We start from the raw sequence: 19,409 nt of genomic DNA, 5'->3' as shown, positions 1-19,409 counted from the left end.
TGTTGTCTTTTGCACTGCATCATTGCTGATTTATGCTCAGCTTATGATCTACCTGAAGATGCTTTTCTGTTTCACATCATTTCCTCACCTGTTGCTCCTCACACTGTGTCTGTGAAGAGAATCATTATTTTCTTTAGAAGTTTGTGTTTGTCCCTGATGGATTGTATTTTATTTTTCAGACTATTTCTCCAATTTAACAACCTTTTGATTCTAATCCTGTCTTCCAGTGTAACTGCAGACCTTCCCAGTTTGAAATATCAGGAATTTTCATAAACATGTATTTCACTCCCCAGACCAGAAAAACTAATCATCTCCCTTGTCCTCTAGTAAGCCATTGACTGTTATTTTGAATTTGCAATGTTTTTGCCAAGCCAATACTTAGAAACTTTCTTGTGCATCCATGCTGTTTACTGGTTAAAACATTCATTTAGGAAATTTATGAGAGTCATTGGTAATATCCCAGTGTCCATCTTCCTCTTTAAAAAGATGGAAATGTGTTTGCCTTTTATATGTTATCTATCTTCTGTGTGTTCTCAATCAAGTATTCTACTAGGCTTTTTTCAAATTAGTTGCTGCTTCTCATGATATTTAGCTGAATATTCCTACAACTAGCTGAAACAGTGTAATTTATCTGCAATACTCCTTTGCTTCATTGTCTTTTCACCAACAATTCAGATGACAAAACCCCCCCTGCACTAAACAGTACTGTTTTAACATTGTTTTCACAGTTTTCCAAGCTTGTTAGTTCTGTCTCCCAGAAATACCCCTCAGTCATTTCTTCTGTTTCTGATTTATCATAGAATGGGTTGGGTTGGAAGGGATCTTCAAGATCATCTGGTTCCAACCCCCCTGCCCTGGGCAGGGACACCCTCCACTAGACCAGGTTGCCCAAAGCCCCATCCAACCTGGCCTTGAACATTTCCAGGGATGGGGCATCCACAGCTTCTCTGGGCAACCTGTTCCAGTACCTCACCATCCTCATAGTAATGAATTTCTTCCTAACATCTAACCTAAACCTACCCTCCTTCAGCTTAAGGCCATTACCCCTTGTCCTATCGCTCCATGCCCTTGTAAACAGACCCTCTCCAGCTTTTGAAGCTAGCTGTACCCAATCTTTATTTTGTTGGCTTACTTTACACCTTGGGTCTTTTTCCTCATGATTTTTATAGTGTCATTGTGAACTCCATCTTTTTAAGGTCCCTCTCTTAGAAGATACTTTCATCCTTTCAAATCTCAGCAAATTAATGTCTTATTAATTAGAAAGTTAGAGCTCAGAGTCATTGTAGGTGTTTTCATCACCTGCCACAGTCAGCACATATCAAGAGCCATCCAGACCAATTCTTTCGCAGATAGCCCCAAAGTTACTCTCCTCTTTTACAATGAAGTCCTTTGCTTTGTGGATGACTCTACATGCTCGTGAATGTTCTTCCCACTTGATTCTCCTGATTTTAAGGCATAAAACAGACCCCTCTGAATTTTGTCTCCCTCTTATCACTACCTAGGTTTATGACAGGTTATTGACCTCAGAACCAATATATGTAAGGCACCCCTCCCTGTTCCCTTCCTCTCTTGACAGCCCTCCCTAAAGGATAGTTACACACATTGCGTTACTCCAGTCAAGCAAAGTACCTCACCAAATCTAACAGGCCAACTAAGTCATGAGTTCCATAAACACGGTTTTGGCCAGTAAAATTTCCTCATCCCCAATAGCATGGTCCTAGACCTGTTCAGAACTCAAAAGTTTGGTACTGATCCCAACAAAACCCACAAGTCCCTTTATCTATGACAAGGACTCAATAGCATAAGCATTCTTAGGACACACCGACTAGCTTAGAGCCCAAATAAAATTTTTGATACGAGATTCAGCGTTGTTATATTCAGAGACCATTAACTGGACCCGATTATGTCTTACCCATGACTCCATAGCTAAATGGTAGGAACATTTATTGGAAAAAAAAGGACTGTTCAGTGTGTATTTTGGGAGTTTGTTGTTGTTTTGGGGGGATTTTTTTTTTTAATCTTAGGGCTAGGTATATAATTATCACTTGCTCTTGAAGAAGTTCTGCAGGAGCTATCAGGATATTCCTTCAGCAAAATATGCTACAAGGCTAAAAAGTGCTGTAATATAGAAGGTAATAGGGAGGAAACTGAACCAGATTCTCCTACAGTCTTATAAATGGGAGGTATTCAAAGATGTGTGTCTGCACAGCACATATATTATTCAAGCTTGTGTGATGTAAACCAGAATGTTTTACTATTACCTGTGGTCGACATTTGTATTTTCACAGCCATTATTTATGCAAAAATATTGGAGGTACCTCAGAACACAACTCAAACTTTGTATTAGATAACAGTGAGTTAAACGGTAACTGTAATTTTTATCATAACTCAGTAAAAGGAAGCACAGAAGTTTCATTTAAAAAAAAATCCCTTACAAATATTGATCTCTACTAATCAGTCAATTCCATAGCCTCTGTTCAAGTTAAAACTCTCCCATGCATGTATGTGTGGGGTGTTCAGGAAGAATGCTTCTCCTAAACCGTTCTAATTCTAGGTATTTTATATTGATTTTGTTTAATGCTCATGAAAATAAATAATATCACTCTTAAAAAGAAAAAAAGTTTGCACACAGACGACGTACTTGTGTGACATTTGCACCCTTCCTGCACACGATATAGTCATCTTTACTGATGAAGGTTTACTTCATAATCAACATATTAAAATCATTTTAATGCTTTAAAAAACCTCTTTTACAGATAGACTTAATTACAATAATAAATTTAGATAAATGTTCTCAAGACAAAAAGCCAATTACCTTCAGATGCACACTAACAGCTCTTAGAAAAGCCCAGAATGTGTACACATCCTCTTCAGACACCCTAGATACAGGAGGGCTAGTTAACCCAGCCTTCCTGAGTTTAGGTTGCAATTAGGGTCCTCAAGCCCCCTAGGAAGAGCTTAATTGCAAACCTAATTGGAATCTAGACCGCTGAGACAGTTGTTGGCCCTTTCTACTTCTTAGTGGCTTATAATTTTGAAGCTATGAAAATGCCACCAAAATTATGTGACCTGAGCAAGGGAAGCAGTTAGTTTTCCTCTCTACTCAGTACCAAAGGTTTTTTCCAAGCCTCACAGCTACCATAAACTATGGAACCACTGTAAACTTGTCTTATACCAGACACTTACTACTTTCTTAAATGGATAAGTAGTTGAAGCAAAGATGAGAATAAACATGCTCATGGAGCACTAAGCATGCAGAAAGGAGATCTGAAAAAGGCTGGAAGGACCTTTAGACTCTTGCTGTCACAAATAACTGCATTATACTGTTTGTTCATTCACTATGTCCTACTGCATGATGAAATTAGATTCTGCTTACTCCTAGTATAAGGTAATTCAGAATCTGTCCTGACTTATAGTCTAAGTTTATTAATCTTTTTGATGACTCTCTTTGCAAGGGCTGGCACAAACTCAGAAACTTCCCAGACTCCAGAAAAGATTTGGAGCCACTTCAGTGCTGTTAACAGAAGAGCAGGACCCAAGATGTCTAGAAAGCGCCTGGAAAAGTCACAAATTTGATTCTCTTGTGCAAGCAGCAGACATCAACTTACTGACACCGGGAAAAGAAGCTGCAATAACAATTAATTTAAAGGAGGATGAGAGGAGAAACAAGTGCGGAAGAAGGAAAGGAAGGAACTCTGATTTTGTTCAACAAAAAGGTTAGCTTTAGTTTTAGCAAGAAAAAGGTTAACTTTCGCATACATGAATTAGTGTTTCAAACTTGTAATTGAGGAGTATACAATCGCACAGCACAAGCTGGGTGCAACTCTTTAGATGAAAATGAAAAAAATTCCCTCCTAATGTAGTTACTACAACAGCTGAGTATGTGGAAGAGGAGACTGAAGAGGAAAAGAAAATTTAAGATGCAACTTATAACTATCCAGACAACATCTCTGGGCTGGCCGCACAACTAAATTATTTTAGACTAGAATAGGATGGACTATTTTCATTTGGAAGGGACCGACAGTGATCACCTAGTCCAACTGCCTGACCAATGCAGGGCTGACCAAAAGTTAAAGTGTGTTGTTAAGGGCATCATCCAAACGCTTCTTAAACACAGACAGGCTTGGGGCATTGACCACCTCTCTAGGAAGCCTGTTCCAGTGCTTGACGACCACCCCCTTGGTAAAGAAATGCTTCCTAACGTCCAGTCTGAACCTCACTGGCGCAGCTTTGAACCATTCCCACGTGTCCTGTCACCATACACCAGGGAGAAGAGCTCAGCACCTCCCTCTCCACTTCCCTCCTCGGGAAGCTGCAGAGAGCCATGAGGTCACCCCTCAGCCTCCTCTTCTCCAAACTAGACAAACTCAAAGTCCTTAGCCACTCCTCACAGAACATTCCTTCCAGCTCTTTCACCAGCTTTGTTGCTCTCCCCTGGATGCATTCAAGGGCCTAATTTTGCTGGTCACATATTTCTTCTCTAAAGCAGAGGGAGCTCACAAGAACAACGTGGATATTTTTGGCTGGAAGGGATTTTTGCTCTTGATCATTACTTAACCTATGGCTACTATGACCTGAAAGAAAACTCTGAGCTTAACCCGTAGTTATAGTCAGGCCTCCTTACAGTACTGTGGTAGTGATGGATATTTTGCATCCATGTTTTATTTTTTTTTGTGTCTACACTGACAACAGAACATTTTCATTTCCAGACAATTAAGCCTCTCCACAAACCTTTCTTTCCAGAGGTTTACATCCAATAATTCAACTCCAAATTCTTCCACTTGGAAATAACAATAATTCATATTGCAAAGACTGATTTCAGATCTTCCTCTTCAAAATTTTAAAATAGGTTTGAACTAAAATCAGTAATATCTCATTACTCAAGCTTTATGCACATTTTAACGTATTTTATGTAAATCAGATAAGCTAAAAACCTAAAGTAAACAGATTTTAAAGTCACATGACTGTACACATGCATATATTTCTAAGGGTATGCAAGATGACACCATAATGCCTGAAGATGGTTAATTTTTCACAGAATCACAGAACAATTGAGGTTCAAAGGGAACTCTGGAGGTCATTACGTCCAACTCGCCCTGCTCAAGCTGGGCCGCCTACAGCAGGTTACCCAGGACCGCGTCCAGATGTCTTTTAAAGACCTCCAAGGATGGAGACTCTACAACCTTCCTGGGCAACCTGTGCACCCTTAGAGTAAAAAAGTTTTTCCTTCTGTTTAGATGGAACCTCCAGTGTTTCTACAAAACTGTATTTTTCTAGAGAACTATACAAACATTTAAATTGAACTGTCACATGACAAATTGCTGGTTATCAGCTGCCAGCTACAAATTCCATAATTTTACATATCCACATACCTCTTCAAGCTCTCCTGAAGAAACAGGATTATCCTCATACATGGGGAAATGGCACCCTGCTTTACAACTGCAAAACCTGCTAGTCTCCTCACGTGGCTCCACTATTCTGCAGTTTACTTTAGAGCTCTCCATCACCCTCCCATCTAGAGATTCTTTCATACTGCATTCTAAACAGGGATCTTGGTTTCCTACTGGCAACATCCCAGCCGACTCTTCTTGGGAATCCAATGATGTTTGTGCACTCTTCTCCATTCCAGACTTTTTTAATCTGGGAAGGAATTTTCCAGATTCAAGCTCTGATTTTCCATAATAATGCCCTTCTTTTTCTGCATCTTCTTCCAGAGGTTTGAGATCTGCTTGTGGATCCTCAAATACATCTACTTGAGAAGGGACAGCAATACCTCCCTCATCTTTTTCTGACTCAAATTCTGACTCACTTCCACCACCTGGAGAAAGTTCAGATGCAGAAATTGGGCGAAAGTGAGTCCTTGGAGAAATCCGTATAGCCCTGTACTGCGTTCGATCAACACCACATATCCTGGGGTGTAAAACCTCACTGTCTGAATCAGAGCACAGAATTGACTTAGGTTTAAAACTAGGGCTGAAAGATGCAATTCCTTCTGGCTCAAACGAACACTCTACATGAAGAACTTGTGAAAATGGATTGTTCAGGTCAAAGGAGGAGAATGAGTATTCAAGCCCCGGTTCTTCAACTTGAAAGTTACCACAAGCTCCCAGTAAGTCTTCATGGAAGATAAAAGAAAAACCCTTATTTAATCCATTATCTCCACTCTTTGATTGCTCATTCTGTTCAAATGATACAAATGGCCTCCATAATTGCCTATGACCAGGGGCAAAGCTATTACCTGGAGTCATAAAAACATCTGTACCAGCTATGGTCACCACATCGGAAGCTGCACATTGCAATAAGCTCCCCTTTGAGTGACTAGGTGGCACCACTGCCCATTCTCCATCACTGTTAAATGTTTTGAGCTCCCCATACACACCACCAAGTATGAATGAGTTTTCTTTATCCTGGTTAACATCCCAAGGTTTTGATGGTGTAGTATAGTCACCACCATCTACTTTTGACAAATCATTTGAGACAAAGGCTCTCTTCTCTAAATTCTCCTTTTGACCTTCCCAAAGATGGTACTCTGATCTCTGCACTGCTTTATTGGGCTCCTGGAGGGTTTCAACTTTTGCTTCTGTATCCAAACAGCAGCAATAGTTATTTACATCAGTTGAAAACAATTCATCTTCTATTCCTTCTATTTCTACCATCGCTGCAGAATTTCTGTCTGTCATATTTGTCCAAATATCTTTAATAACCCCTGAGCTGTAGCCATCTCCATGCGGACTGCTTTCACTACATCCTTGTGTAGTTTCATAGTCTTTACTTTCTGCTTTTTGTTCTAGCTGAATACCACAGACAGATTCTAGCTTAGATTTTTTTTTGAAAATCAAAGTGGGCATTTCTCCTAAAGTTCTAGCTTGTTGCTGGCAGGTTTCTTCTGGCAAAAAATCTAGAATTTCTTCATCTACATAACTTGAAGACACCCTAGGAACTACATAATTAATATCCTCTGCATTAAATTGCGTGGATTCTTCATATGGAATATTTAAAGTCTCATTGTCTGAACGTGTTTCTTCCGAGTGTGACCATGGACTACAGGTTCTCGTTGAAAGATTCGAACAGTGTTCATTTTCATCAAAGGCACTATTTTTGGTCCATATTAGCAATCTAGACTGTGTTTTCCCAAGAATATTAGCAGTGCTACTAGAATCTGCATTTTCATTTCCCAAGTTGAGTGTTTCAAAAGAAAATGGTAAAACAGAGTTACTGCATTGCACTTCAAACACTGAAAAACAAGAGTTTATACCAGACCCTTCATTAATATCTGAAAAGAGCTCTTGATTGCCAGCAAGCATGTGTGAATTAAGCATTGTGCTGTCTAAGATGGGGGAGAATCTGATTGGAGAATCTCCTCCAAAACTTTCCCCATCCGCATCACCAGAACTAGAAGATGAACAGCACTCCCAAAATTGAGCTAAATTACTAAGGTCTTGCAAGAACCACCCTTCAGCACCAACAGAGCTGGTCGAATCTGTCCATATTGCACTTTCCCCTTGCAACTCCATTCCATCTAACACTATGCAACATTCTGCCTCAAAATCAGTTTTTTCTTTACTCTTTTGTCGAATCATATTTAAAATCCGACTCTCCCCTTGCATCGCATCTGAGGCACCAGGATCCAACATGGATTGATCAATATCCACTTCATAGAAGTGTGTTAGTTCTGACAGATGAACATCATCTAAATATTTGTCGTCCTCTGGTTGAGAACATATTGAGGTCCCAGCGAGGTCAATATCCTCATTTAGAACTGCAGGCATTTCTACAAAGTGACCATCGATGAAAGTACCTGCTGCGAGGTATGTTTTATGAATATTATTGTTGCTAATACAAAGACCATGCACTGATTCAGACAACTCTTCTACAGCCTCTGATGTTACGCCACATATATCTTCTCTGTTGCGGTATGTAGTCTCCAGCTTGCTTTTTCTGCTAAGAGGAACAAAGTACTCTGTAATCGGCTCAGTATACCACAAGGGTTCTTCTTTATATTCCTTTTCATTCCTGCTGTCTAAATACAAATCTTTTCCATCGCTACCGCCAGCTTCTTTTCTTCCAATTTCTTTTAATGGCCTTTTACCTCTTTTGCACAGCTGTTTGACAGACCCGCTGCTACTGCTGCTACTGCTTCCGCTGTGGACTTTTCTGTCAGCCTTTTCACCAGATTTCACTGAAAGCCTGCTTTGCCCATTACGCCCTTTTTTATTTCGAACCTCTCTTGTTTTGTGTCTTACTTTAATACATTTCATTGATGCCTTGTATTCACCTTGATTACCACTAGAACTTGAGCCAGCCTCGCTGGATCCAGATGACCAGGAGCGAGGACGCATCTTTCCCTCAGACTTATGTCGGACTTGCTTTTTGTACAAAACAGGCTTCTCTTCAACTGTGTTGTTACTAAACTTGTTTTCTTTCTCATTTTTACTTTTCTTCTGCTGGGTTCTTTCCTGTACAGTGGCAGATACTTTATTACTTCTGTCTTTAGTTACTTCACTTTCACTGTTGCAGTCCTTTGGAGAAGATGTATCCGTGCTAGTTGGTGGAGCAGTGGATGAAGATGAGGAGCTAGAGTAAGAGCATACTTTAGATTTATTCCATACAGTCATGATTTCCTGCAGGCAGACTGGCTTTTCAGAAAGAGGAGGAAATGCTTCATAGTACCTGAAAGCAAAGCAAAAAGCTGACGTTCAGATCGCAGAACTTCAGGCAGGCATTAAGATTAGAAAGTATTACCAAAAACACAGCAAAATGCTACCAATCTAATTGCCACAAAATCTAGTTTGTTCTACATTTGCACATGCCACTCATTGCCACTCATTGTTTATTTGAATGATAACAAAGGGGAGATTAAGATAAGCTTTTAAAGTGCTTATATTGATATATATTTTAAAATATACTGCCAAGTAAAACAATCTGATTTTTAGCGAGTACTAAACTTCATTGTAGACAGAAATTGTGGATGCTTAAAACAGTGAAGGCCTGACTCCAGATTTACTGGATAATGTAGCAATTCACTACAGTCTTTTTAAACATGTTTGATTTTGATCATAAATCAGCAAGTCCTGAATTTCAATCAGTTCAGTCCTGAATTTCACAGGTTTTTTTTATTCTCCTTTGTGAAATAAGATACTATCTTTTCTACCTTTTAAGTTCTACATAGTTTGACCGTCCATGTATTAAGGAAAAGCTATAGCAATTGCAGAAATCAAACATCACCAACACGGTTTTGCAAAGACAGTCAACAAACCCTGACTTCAAACAAAACATCTTAGTTATTGCAAAAAAGTGTAGTTCTACAGTAGTTTAAAATACTTAACAACTTTGTCCAACAGGGATAAGATGAAAATATGGTTTTCTGCAACATTTGACAGTAAAGATTTATGCAGAACTGCATATGAAATTGCAATGAAAACCTATTAAAAAATCTCCAGAAGCCACTAAAGTGCACATTAGCACAATCAGATCCTTGAAGAAATATCATCCATTTAGCAACATCACATTAGCACAATCAGATCTTGAAGAAATATCATCTTTAGCAACACTTAACACTAGCTGTTGCTAGCAATGGTTATTGCTAAGAGATGCAGAAGCACTCACATCTCCAAGAGAAGCCAGTGATAAAACTCATCAGTACATCAGTAACACCGGACTCAGGTACTTGATAACTAGTAGAATACTCTGGTTATAAAGAGTTTAAAGGTTATAAATAGTTTCAGTTTCCCACTTCTGCAAGAGAAGACAAAGAGTTCTGGAGACAGGAAACTGGTTCTTTCCCTTCAAGTCTAATGTGTCAAGGAATGCTGTTTTAAAAGACTTTTAATTTGTCTAGCTGACTTGGTCTTAAGGAAACTTGAGTTCCGCATATAGTCAGAAGAAAGTAGTCAGGACTTTGACAGAAATTGAACTAGCCCATGGTATCAAATGCTCATATTTAAATATGTAAGATGAACAAAAGAAGATGGCAAGAAAAAAAATATTATTTCTTAATATCCACAATCCCCACTAAGTTAACCCCACTGTTTTAAAATATGGGAGCAAAAGGAGAAAAGAGAAAAGCATCTCAGATAATAATAATAAAAAATGCATACATTTCTACTTGATCCTTTGCTGTGGGAGATAAATCAGTCTCGGGAGACAAAGAGCCTTCTAACTTTTTGTGAATCTTCTCCTCTGTTTTGGAAGAAAAATCCAAATGCTTAACAGAAAAATTCAAAAAGCCAGTGTATTTTATAACAGTATATAAAAAAAGCACCAGGATGTATACCTGTAGTAGTAGTAAATTTCCATAAAACATTGTAAATAACAGAACAATTTATAGTCTGGTTATCACACATAAAGAAATTACAAATTATCACCCAAGATTCAAGTTTGCACAGCCGTTTTGTTAAGCCCTACAAATTTCCCCAAAGATGACTGGCTAGCAGCTGCATGCACCTTCATGGTTAGCAATGCCCCTACTAGGAAACTTTCTATTGAATTTTTAGCTTTTTCATACTCAAATCTTTATCTCCTTCTTACATTGCTAGATATAAAAAAAGATTTTTAAAAGAATCAACTATTTAACTAAATATTTTTACAAATGATTGCATCAAATTTCTCATGTATTTCACTAAAAGGAAGTACCCCTGCAGTAGCTGCTGTGCTTTAGGTGGATGTAAAGTCAGATTTCCTGTGTGAGAGGTGGTTCTAAATATTTCTAATCCTTTGTATTAAAATCCATAAAATAAAAAAAAAAAGTTGAAATACACACTAATTTTACTTTTTTTTTTTTTAATATATGGTCAGCATCATCTTGGCTCAGTAGGAAAGGGTCACAGCATATGAAATACTAAGAGCTGACTAGTAATTGCTGCTCAAAAAACAGAAAATGGGAATCAAAACAGCTAAAATCATGTTTTCAGCAGGTAAATATTTATCCTTTATTTATTATTATTTATACCACACCATAAACATATTAATTTTACTGTAAGTGCCAAAGGCTGTTACTATGTGCCTGAACAAACATTTACATGCAATGAACTTTCAGTGGAGACATCACAATTTTACATTATGCTCCAGGCCCTATGCTTGACAACATGAAGTCCCCATTATCATTCCCCTAAAGCCTAGAAATTTTAGGCACACCTTTCTGCCATGGCCACTTGGACGCTTCTCATAGGAATAGCCTGTGTACAACAATTTTGAAGGCCTATCTATTCTTTGCAAATATCAATATACAAAAGGAATAGAAACCAGCCTACTTTATGGTGATTTCCTTGGGGGGGGGGGGGGGCATATGCTGAATATGAAATATTTACTAAAAAAGCATGCATAGCTGGATATAACCAGTTACATATCTTCTTGAGGAAAACTCCATTTGTGAATGGCTATTTCCTAGGTAAACAAAGCATATCAGTACATAATTGCTCACACTATTTGAATGAAATTATTCAAATATATTTTAAAATTGCATGGCCTGTATTAAATAGTACTGAATTAACAGCCTGCTCCCCCACCCCCACATCTCAGAATGTTACACACTTGATAAAATACAATATATGGCCTCAAAAGTTTAAAGATTTATTCCTCACCTTGCTTACTCTGCAGGTCTTTCAGTCTGGAGCAAAGCTCCTCCACTAACGTTTCAATCCCAGAGCTCTGCACAACAACAAAACCACCGGAGGAGTGGGGAGGTAAGAAAAGAAGAAAAAAGAAAATAAACTTATTAAAAATAATATTCATTTTATAGACAGACATCAATACAGTAAACATCTTAGCAGACATGTATTATTCTTTTTGCGTGGTAACTACACAATAAAAAACAACAAAAATTATTATTAGGTATAAATCCATTCCTACAAATACATTAATTAGAGGTCAAAATGATTCCACAAACATAGATACATTCACACCGAGGTTTCAAACTCCAAGTCACAAGCATTATTGTACATCCAAGGTTTTGCAAACTGCACACCGTTACATTTACTGCACTGTATCACTTTGGATTTATCCAAGAGTCTCAGGATAAAAGTTCAAGAATCAACAGATCTCCAAGATGCATTTTAAAAAGCTAAGCCTGACCCTGTTGGTTGCACAGTTTATACCTGTGAGAAAGGGACTGGTAAAAGGATACAGAAAATCAGAAGTGAAGGGGAAAAGGAGAAGAGTATGAAGATATATATGTATAGGGTGGGACAGGGAGAGGAAAGGCTTCCACTGTATCTTCATGCAGAACTTATCCCATAGTTTTGCCAGTGTAAAATGCCCAGTTTTTTTCTTTTTAGACATTGTGTTACTTGCTCAGGAAAGCAGAGGGAAAAATAAACACCTTATCTTCCCTATAAGCCTCTATTTTCCTCCTTTATTCCTCCACATAAACCTTCCATACACTCAAGCTTCCTTTTAAATCCCATTTCAATATTATTCTCACATGCTTCTGCTTTTACAGTCTGCCTAGAATTGCAAGCAATTCTAGATAAAGCAACAGCACCAGAACTGCAAAATACTGAGAAATAAACACACACACAAGCCGGTACAAAATACTACCAACTGTCCCACAGGAGAAACCCCTGTGCTATTCTAACAGAATAAAAGTTGAATTCTAGTTGCCAAAATACTAAATACCAACTTACAGCCTGATATGACCATTCCTGTTGGAAGGAAAACGAGGTGAGGTGGGTACTGCGTAGGTATTCCTGTTCTTAGTACTTTGACGCTCAGGGCTCATGTCTGGAGATTATACTTTGCCCTTTCCATAACCGCAAGCAGAAGGCTGGAATCACCGCTAAACACAGCAACTCAAAACAAGTGAGTAGGATGCAGAAAGTCCCCTGCACATTTCCATACAGCTGAGAATGGTGACAAGGAAGAACTGTGCAGCTTCTTGTATCCTATATATTATATATATTTCCTCAGTAACAACTCCAGCATCTTGTCCCCATCATACTTAGAGATTTTGAGACTTCCACAAACCTCCTACAAAACGATGTCACCTTCTGAATTTCACATGCTCTGGTGTGCATATAGTCATGGAACACACATTCTCTCCAAAGGTAACGCAGATGAAATATCGAGTTACGGAAATGCATAAAAAAGAGTTGGATTTGCTGTGTCACTGTGGTGGTATAAAGATTTCACTTTCTAAGATCTAAAAGTTTCTCCTCTCTCGTGATTACTGGCTAGAAATTGCTGAGAAATGTGAATATATGTTGCTAAAGCACAAGAAAATATCACGGAAAAAGGAATACTAATTTATACAGTGAAACTAGCTTGTTTAATTCTCTGTTAGAAACACACACTTGAAAAACCATATACTGAAGCAATGACTTATAAGCTAACTTCTAAATTTTAATTATTTGCAGTTGAGAAAGCAATTTTCTATTCCTAACTGCATTGCTGCATTGAAGTGCTAAATATAAACCTTTATGCCACATACTTAACTGAGGATGACTTAGCAATATTAAATTTTAGAAGGCATCTTCTGTATCAGTAAATTTACCGACATAAATTGTTCAGAAAGAACCAAGCAGCACAGTAATATGGACAAGCCTATGTAGTTGTAATAATCGTCACTTTATGCTTATACCCCTCCTGACTCCCCCCTCCTCCCCCCAAAAGGGCAACAGAGGAGGAGCTGGCCTTGTTTTTGCTCAGCTCTCTGAACCGTCTAATCCAGCAGACACCTGTAGCAAATACTCAAAAATCTAAGGAATATAGATTTGCTTCATTAACATAATTAGAACATCATGTCAAAAAAAAAAATCCCCCAAACCAGCAACAATATGCTCACCATTACACCGAAGAAGTGAAAACTTTTGGAATCAAATGCTTCATTTCCTCCTGTACCATGAAACTAATACTTGAGTCAGCTGACAGGCTGCACGCTGTCCTGCATAGCTCACTGATGTAGCTAGCGCAAGCTTTTTAAAAAAAAAAAAAAAAGAGAGAGAGAGAGAAAAAAAAGGGAGGGAAACCACTGTGCAGAATGCCAAGTCTCTAGAGACCACTTGCTCAGCCTCTTACTGCAGTATATAAAAACAAGCTGCAGACTTAATGTAATGTAACCAATACGTCAGCAATTAATTCGTATATGGCAGAGTTGTTCTCCGCAGATGAGATTTAGTTACTGTATTTTTTCATTCTTTAAGTTAATGCATTGTAGTTGCAGTAACCCCATTGCCAGAAAGGAAGATATTCCCAGCACCGACTTGGTTCGACAGGACCCAATCAGTTAACAATATGTGGTGATCTGCCTGAACTGCTTTGCTAAACACAGTCCCCAAACAGTACAAATACTGGAGTGCCTTAAAAACATTTTGCAACCTGGAAGTGCCTAATTATGATTACTTTTGTAATTCCAACATGAAAGGCTTAAATTCATGATTTATCTGTAAGATTATTTAAACTACTGACCCAGATTTCTACTAACCCTTTTCTCTCATTCAAACTACAAAGAGCAGCATGTCATGTTTTTAATTCATATTTTTCATTTTGCACAACAAAACTTCCTCCACACCAAACAATTTTTATTCTCTTCTACCGCTTCCAATCTATTTCTATTTCCTTCCCCTGCTTTAATTTACATACAGTTCATCAAAAGTTGTTCTTTTTGGCTTTTCATCAGCTGGCTGAAGCAAGGGCAGGATGACATAAAGGACAGGTGTTATGTTACTGGCATAGGAGTGAGCGTGCTAACAGATAAATTAAGCTTCTGAACTCACCCAGCATGAACAAGGACTGCTGGAGTTACAGGACTCTACTAGCCAATGTCTTCCTTACTGACCAATATGACTCTCTTCAGAGCCAAACTAATGGAGTTCTACATAACAAGGAATGAGAGCAATTAGAAAAAAACCAGCAAAGCTCACTGTATTGGGTTTGTGTGGGAAGGTTTTGGTAGTGGGGCGGGGGGGGGGGGGGGCGCTACAGGGGTGGCTTCTGTGAGAAGCTGCTAGAAGCTTCCCCTGTGTCTGACAGGGCCAATGCCAGCCGGCTCCAAGACAGACCCACTGCTGGCCAAGGCCAAGCCAATCAGCGCCTCTGTGATAACATATTTAAGAAAGAGAAAAAACAGTTAGAGAGAGCTTTTTGCGGCCAGAGAGAGGAGTGAGAAGATGTAAGAAACTCTGCAGACACCAGGGTCAGTGCAGAAGGAGGGGCAGGAGGTGCTCCAGGCACCGGAGCAAGATTCCCCTGCAGCCCGTAGTGAAGACCATGGTGAAGCAGGCTGTCCCCCTGCAGCCCATGGAGGGAGGATGAGGGGGTGTAGCGATTCCACCTGCAGCCCGTGGAGGACCCCACGCCGGAGCAGGTGGAGGCACCTGAAGGAGGCTGTGACCCCGTGGGAAGCCCGCGCTGGAGCAAGCTCCTGGCAGGACCTGTGGATCCGTGGAGAGAGGAGCCCACACCAGAGCAGGTTTGCTGGCAGGACTTGTGACCCCGTGGGGGACCCACGCTGGAGCAGTTTGCTCCTGAAGGTCTGCACCCCATGGGAGAGACCCACGCTGGAGCAGTTCATGAAGGACCGTCTCCCATGAGAGGGACTCCATGTTGGAGCAGGGGAAGGATGAGAGGAGTCCTCCCCCTGAGGATGAAGAAGCACCAGAAACAATGTGTGATGAACTGACCGTAACCCCCACTCCCCGTCCCCCCGTGCTGCTGAGGGGGGAGGAGGTTGAAGCCAGGAGTGAAGTTGAGCCTGGGAAGATGGGAGGGGTGGGGGGAGGTGTTTTAAGATTTGGTTTTCTTTCTCATTCCTCTACTCTGTTTTGCTTAGTAATAAATTAGATGAATTTTCTGTCTAAGTTCAGTCTGTTTTGCTCATGATGATAATTAGTGGGTGATCTCTCCCTGTCCTCACCTCAACCCACAAGCTTTTCGTTATACCTTTTCTCCTCTGTCTAATGAAGGAGGGCAGGGATAGAGCAGCTCTGGTGGGCACCTCGCCCCCAGCCAGGGTCAACCCACCACACTCACACACATGTTTTTGTATCTATGTAAAAATTTCTGTTGGTGATTATAAATATATAATGTCAAATCTTAAATCAAAGATCTTTTTAACATGCTCTACTTTGGAAGCAGAACAGTCAGAGATGACAAGTGGTAACTGATTAGCTTAAAAAGCAACCCAACTGCTTTTGTATGTAACATTCACAGCCCTGTATAGCTGCAGAAAACATTGCCAGAAGATTTAAATTTATAAATTTAGTTACTTCTGAAATATTTTTATAAATTTAAAATAACCACTTTTAATTAATTGTGAACCATGGAAACAAAACAGTATTACGTACAGCAAATTCAAACCCACTAAAACCTGTTGCTATGTTAACAGTGGGCACTGGCTCCTACACCCTCAGAGTTTTGAGGAAGAAGCTGTGAACCATTAGCTCCTCTCGGACTCTTGACGAATCACTTGAATTCTTGTTGACATTCATCTCTGCTAGTAGGTCACTTCTGAACGTTGCAAACAAGTACTGTGCAACCACAATCCAGGAGATGTAACAAGTTTTTCCTGAATTTGATCATGAGTGTTCACGCACCGTTATTTTTTCACGTTGTTATTCTATGGAACTGAGGACAGCATAGGTTTCAGTTTTGCTGAGCTTTCACCCCTTCCCGTCACCCTGTAATGAACGCTAGTTACGGCTCCCATACTTCCATCCAAAAAATGCCATGCAAATGTATACTTCGTTCTGCAGATCAGCACGTATCCAATAGCCAAAATTTCTGGACAAAAAAAGGAAAGGAAAGTTCTGACAGCCAGTATTTAGAATGAGCTTTCCACAGCTGATGTGCCATAAATATATACATAGAAATGGAAAAATTCCGTGAAATTACAAAACTCAAAGGGAAGAGTGGTTTGGGAGGTGGGGGGGGTGTTTTGGTTTGGGGGTTTTCTTTTTTCTGCTTCTAGCCTAACATAAGTTAATAGCTTCCTCCAGAAGCTTTGAACTGTGTGCTGTAAATACTGACTAAATACGGCTTGTTACTTCAGGCCTGTGAAGTATGAGGAAAGTTCCTTGTTCCTCTTCAAGCTTTTTGAAAAGACAAAAGCATAACAATTCAAATAATCACTCATTTGCTTTTAGGTTTTTGAGAGCTTTCTAGCCTATACTTTTAAAACAAATCCTCATTTCACTTTCTCAGAATGACAGAATTGTTTAGGTTGGAAGGGACCTCTTAAGATAGTCTAAATCTAGTCCAAACAGAATACAGATGCTCCTTTCACCAAATGCAAGTTCAAACAATCTAGAAATTAAAGTAAATCAATATATTAATAGTTTCAAATCATTCTTTTAACAGGTCATAGGACTCTCCTGACAGAGATGGTACTCTGTTTTCTTGACACATAGACTGTCACCAGGTGCAGGATTAGGGAGCTGTTCTATATGAATCAGCTGTTAAGCCACATGAACTGAATAAGGCACAAAATGTGATTCATTGTGACCACACCCCCATTATCTAGCTCTCATCAACCTACAAAATATAGAAAAAGTCTAGGTTTTCATTTCCTAACATTGTCACACAGTATAATTCATCTGGTTACAAGTACTCTCAAAAGAGGTGCTCGAGAGAGAGACAAGAAGAAGGACAATAAAAAAAAATCCCTAACCTCAAGATCATCAATCAATCATTCAATCAATAAATAAATAAATCCATCCACCAAAACAGCAGCCTCCCTGGGGTGTTTAATCCAAGTAGAGTTCAAAGGACTAAAACAACGTTCCAGTTTGCATTATGGGATTTTCCTCCAGTATCACTGTGATCCAGGTGGATCACACTCAGAAACATTTAGAGTATGCATTTGTACAACACCTTTTGACCCTTCAGTAGTGAGAACACAATTAAATCTTTATCTTTTCACTTGAATACATAATGATTTACAACAAAGACACTGGACCAGTCAGAAAAACAAATTCTATTTATTAACTTCTCTTTTGGTGCTCATCAATACTTGATTCAAGTAATCTTCAATAGATATGTGACCTTAGAATAACAATTTCCAAGCAGACAAACTGACGTAGTATCACAAAAATCCAATCTCAAGCAATACAAGAGCAATAGCTCTCCAACAAGGAGATAAAAATACTGTCTTGCAACTCTCTTAGTCATGTCTGCTGTACTAAAACAGCATTAGGAAATGTAAATAACATATCTAGGATCAGGCTCAGATTTCAGACCTGTAATTCACTACTTCACATCGCACATTCTAAGAGAGAAGGAGATAATAGCATGTATTTACTAATTCTAGATAAATACTACCAGCTCACACTAACTTAAAATGAACATGCTATCTCTAAATGTAGGTTACTAGAGCAGTTAATCTGACTTCTGTTATTTAAAACTTAATTCTTGTAGCTCCCTCCCATAGCAGGCTACATTGAGATAAAAGTTATCCCCCCAAGAAAGGGTAATTCCTCTCTGGAAACTATTATTCTTGATTATTATTCATCACTTATAAACAAACATGCGAACCACAAGGCGTTATTCAGGAGAGCTCTGTAACCGACCTCTCTGGAATTTTCATGGCAATGGTTGTGTATCTGAAAGATTGTGCCACCCTCTCCCTCCGAGACATGCACACACAAACTAACTTTCTGTCCCAGACTTACCAGAAAAGCTGCTGGCGAGAGACTTGCCTTGCTTCATTTTGCTCCCATTATCACTGGAAGCACACGTAAGGCAAAATAACTCTCAATCATACCAAACACCTACTTCCAGCCTCCAAGACAAAATGATCTATACTATGGGAGATGCTTAAATACAAGAAATACAAGATAAGCATTAATTTACTTTTGCTGGCTTAATGTAAACTGAGAAACAAATGCCCCAAAAAAAGCTATGAAGCAACTTCTGTGTATAAGCTCCCACAAAGAACTTCTCCAGTTCGAGATATATTTTTTCTATATCAAGAAAACTAATACAAAAAAAAAAATTAAAATTTTTGTCAACTTCCATTAAAGTTAGTATTATATTCAAGGTAGCTGCTTCAGTAACCTGAAAAATCAGACATGGGTACTATGACTATCTTTTTAAATGCCAAAGTCATAAAGAAAAAGGAATCAATTTATTGTAATTATTTTATTCTGTGAAGGCTACCTTGGCAAGACAAATTCAGTTCAATTTTCTATATGGTATCTGAAGTTATAAAACACAGGCTAATATAGTTTGCCAAATTCAATACCACATAGCTTGCTTAATATATGAATGGAGAAAGAAGGAAAACTTTTGAAGCCAATGGATTTGATAATACAGAGCTAATACAAATTCTCTTAAACCGATACAAATTAAATTATCATAGAAAAACAATGATTGGTTGGAAATAGTAAACACCTTCGGTGCCTTCTCACAAAAGCACCTGAGTGACATCAGTCCTAGCTTGATTTTATTTTCCAAAACATACATCTTGCCTAAAATTCTTC

The 19,409-nt window shown here is 38.9% G+C and overlaps 1 protein-coding gene across 5 annotated transcripts in view; it reads right to left on the bottom strand.

Moving 5' to 3' along the window:
- Positions 1 to 19,409, bottom strand: part of KIAA0232 (KIAA0232 ortholog) — a 71,080-nt gene that overhangs the window by 10,959 nt on the left and 40,712 nt on the right. For 4 of the 5 annotated variants that reach the window (XM_075752544.1, XM_075752543.1, XM_075752546.1 and 1 more), the window contains 3 exons: positions 11,580 to 11,646; positions 10,098 to 10,179; positions 5,373 to 8,670 (listed from right to left, as the gene is read on the bottom strand). In XM_075752544.1, coding sequence (XP_075608659.1) covers positions 5,373 to 8,670; positions 10,098 to 10,179; positions 11,580 to 11,646 — 3,447 coding nt within the window. Of the gene's footprint in view, positions 1 to 5,372; positions 8,671 to 10,097; positions 10,180 to 11,579; positions 11,647 to 13,777; positions 13,896 to 19,409 lie in introns of those variants that run through there. The other variant, XM_075752548.1, reaches the window with a different exon arrangement.

This window comes from Balearica regulorum, chromosome 4 (assembly GCF_011004875.1).
Source record: "Balearica regulorum gibbericeps isolate bBalReg1 chromosome 4, bBalReg1.pri, whole genome shotgun sequence".
Lineage (NCBI taxonomy): Eukaryota > Metazoa > Chordata > Aves > Gruiformes > Gruidae > Balearica > Balearica regulorum.
This window is presented reverse-complemented; position numbering and strand designations above follow the sequence as displayed.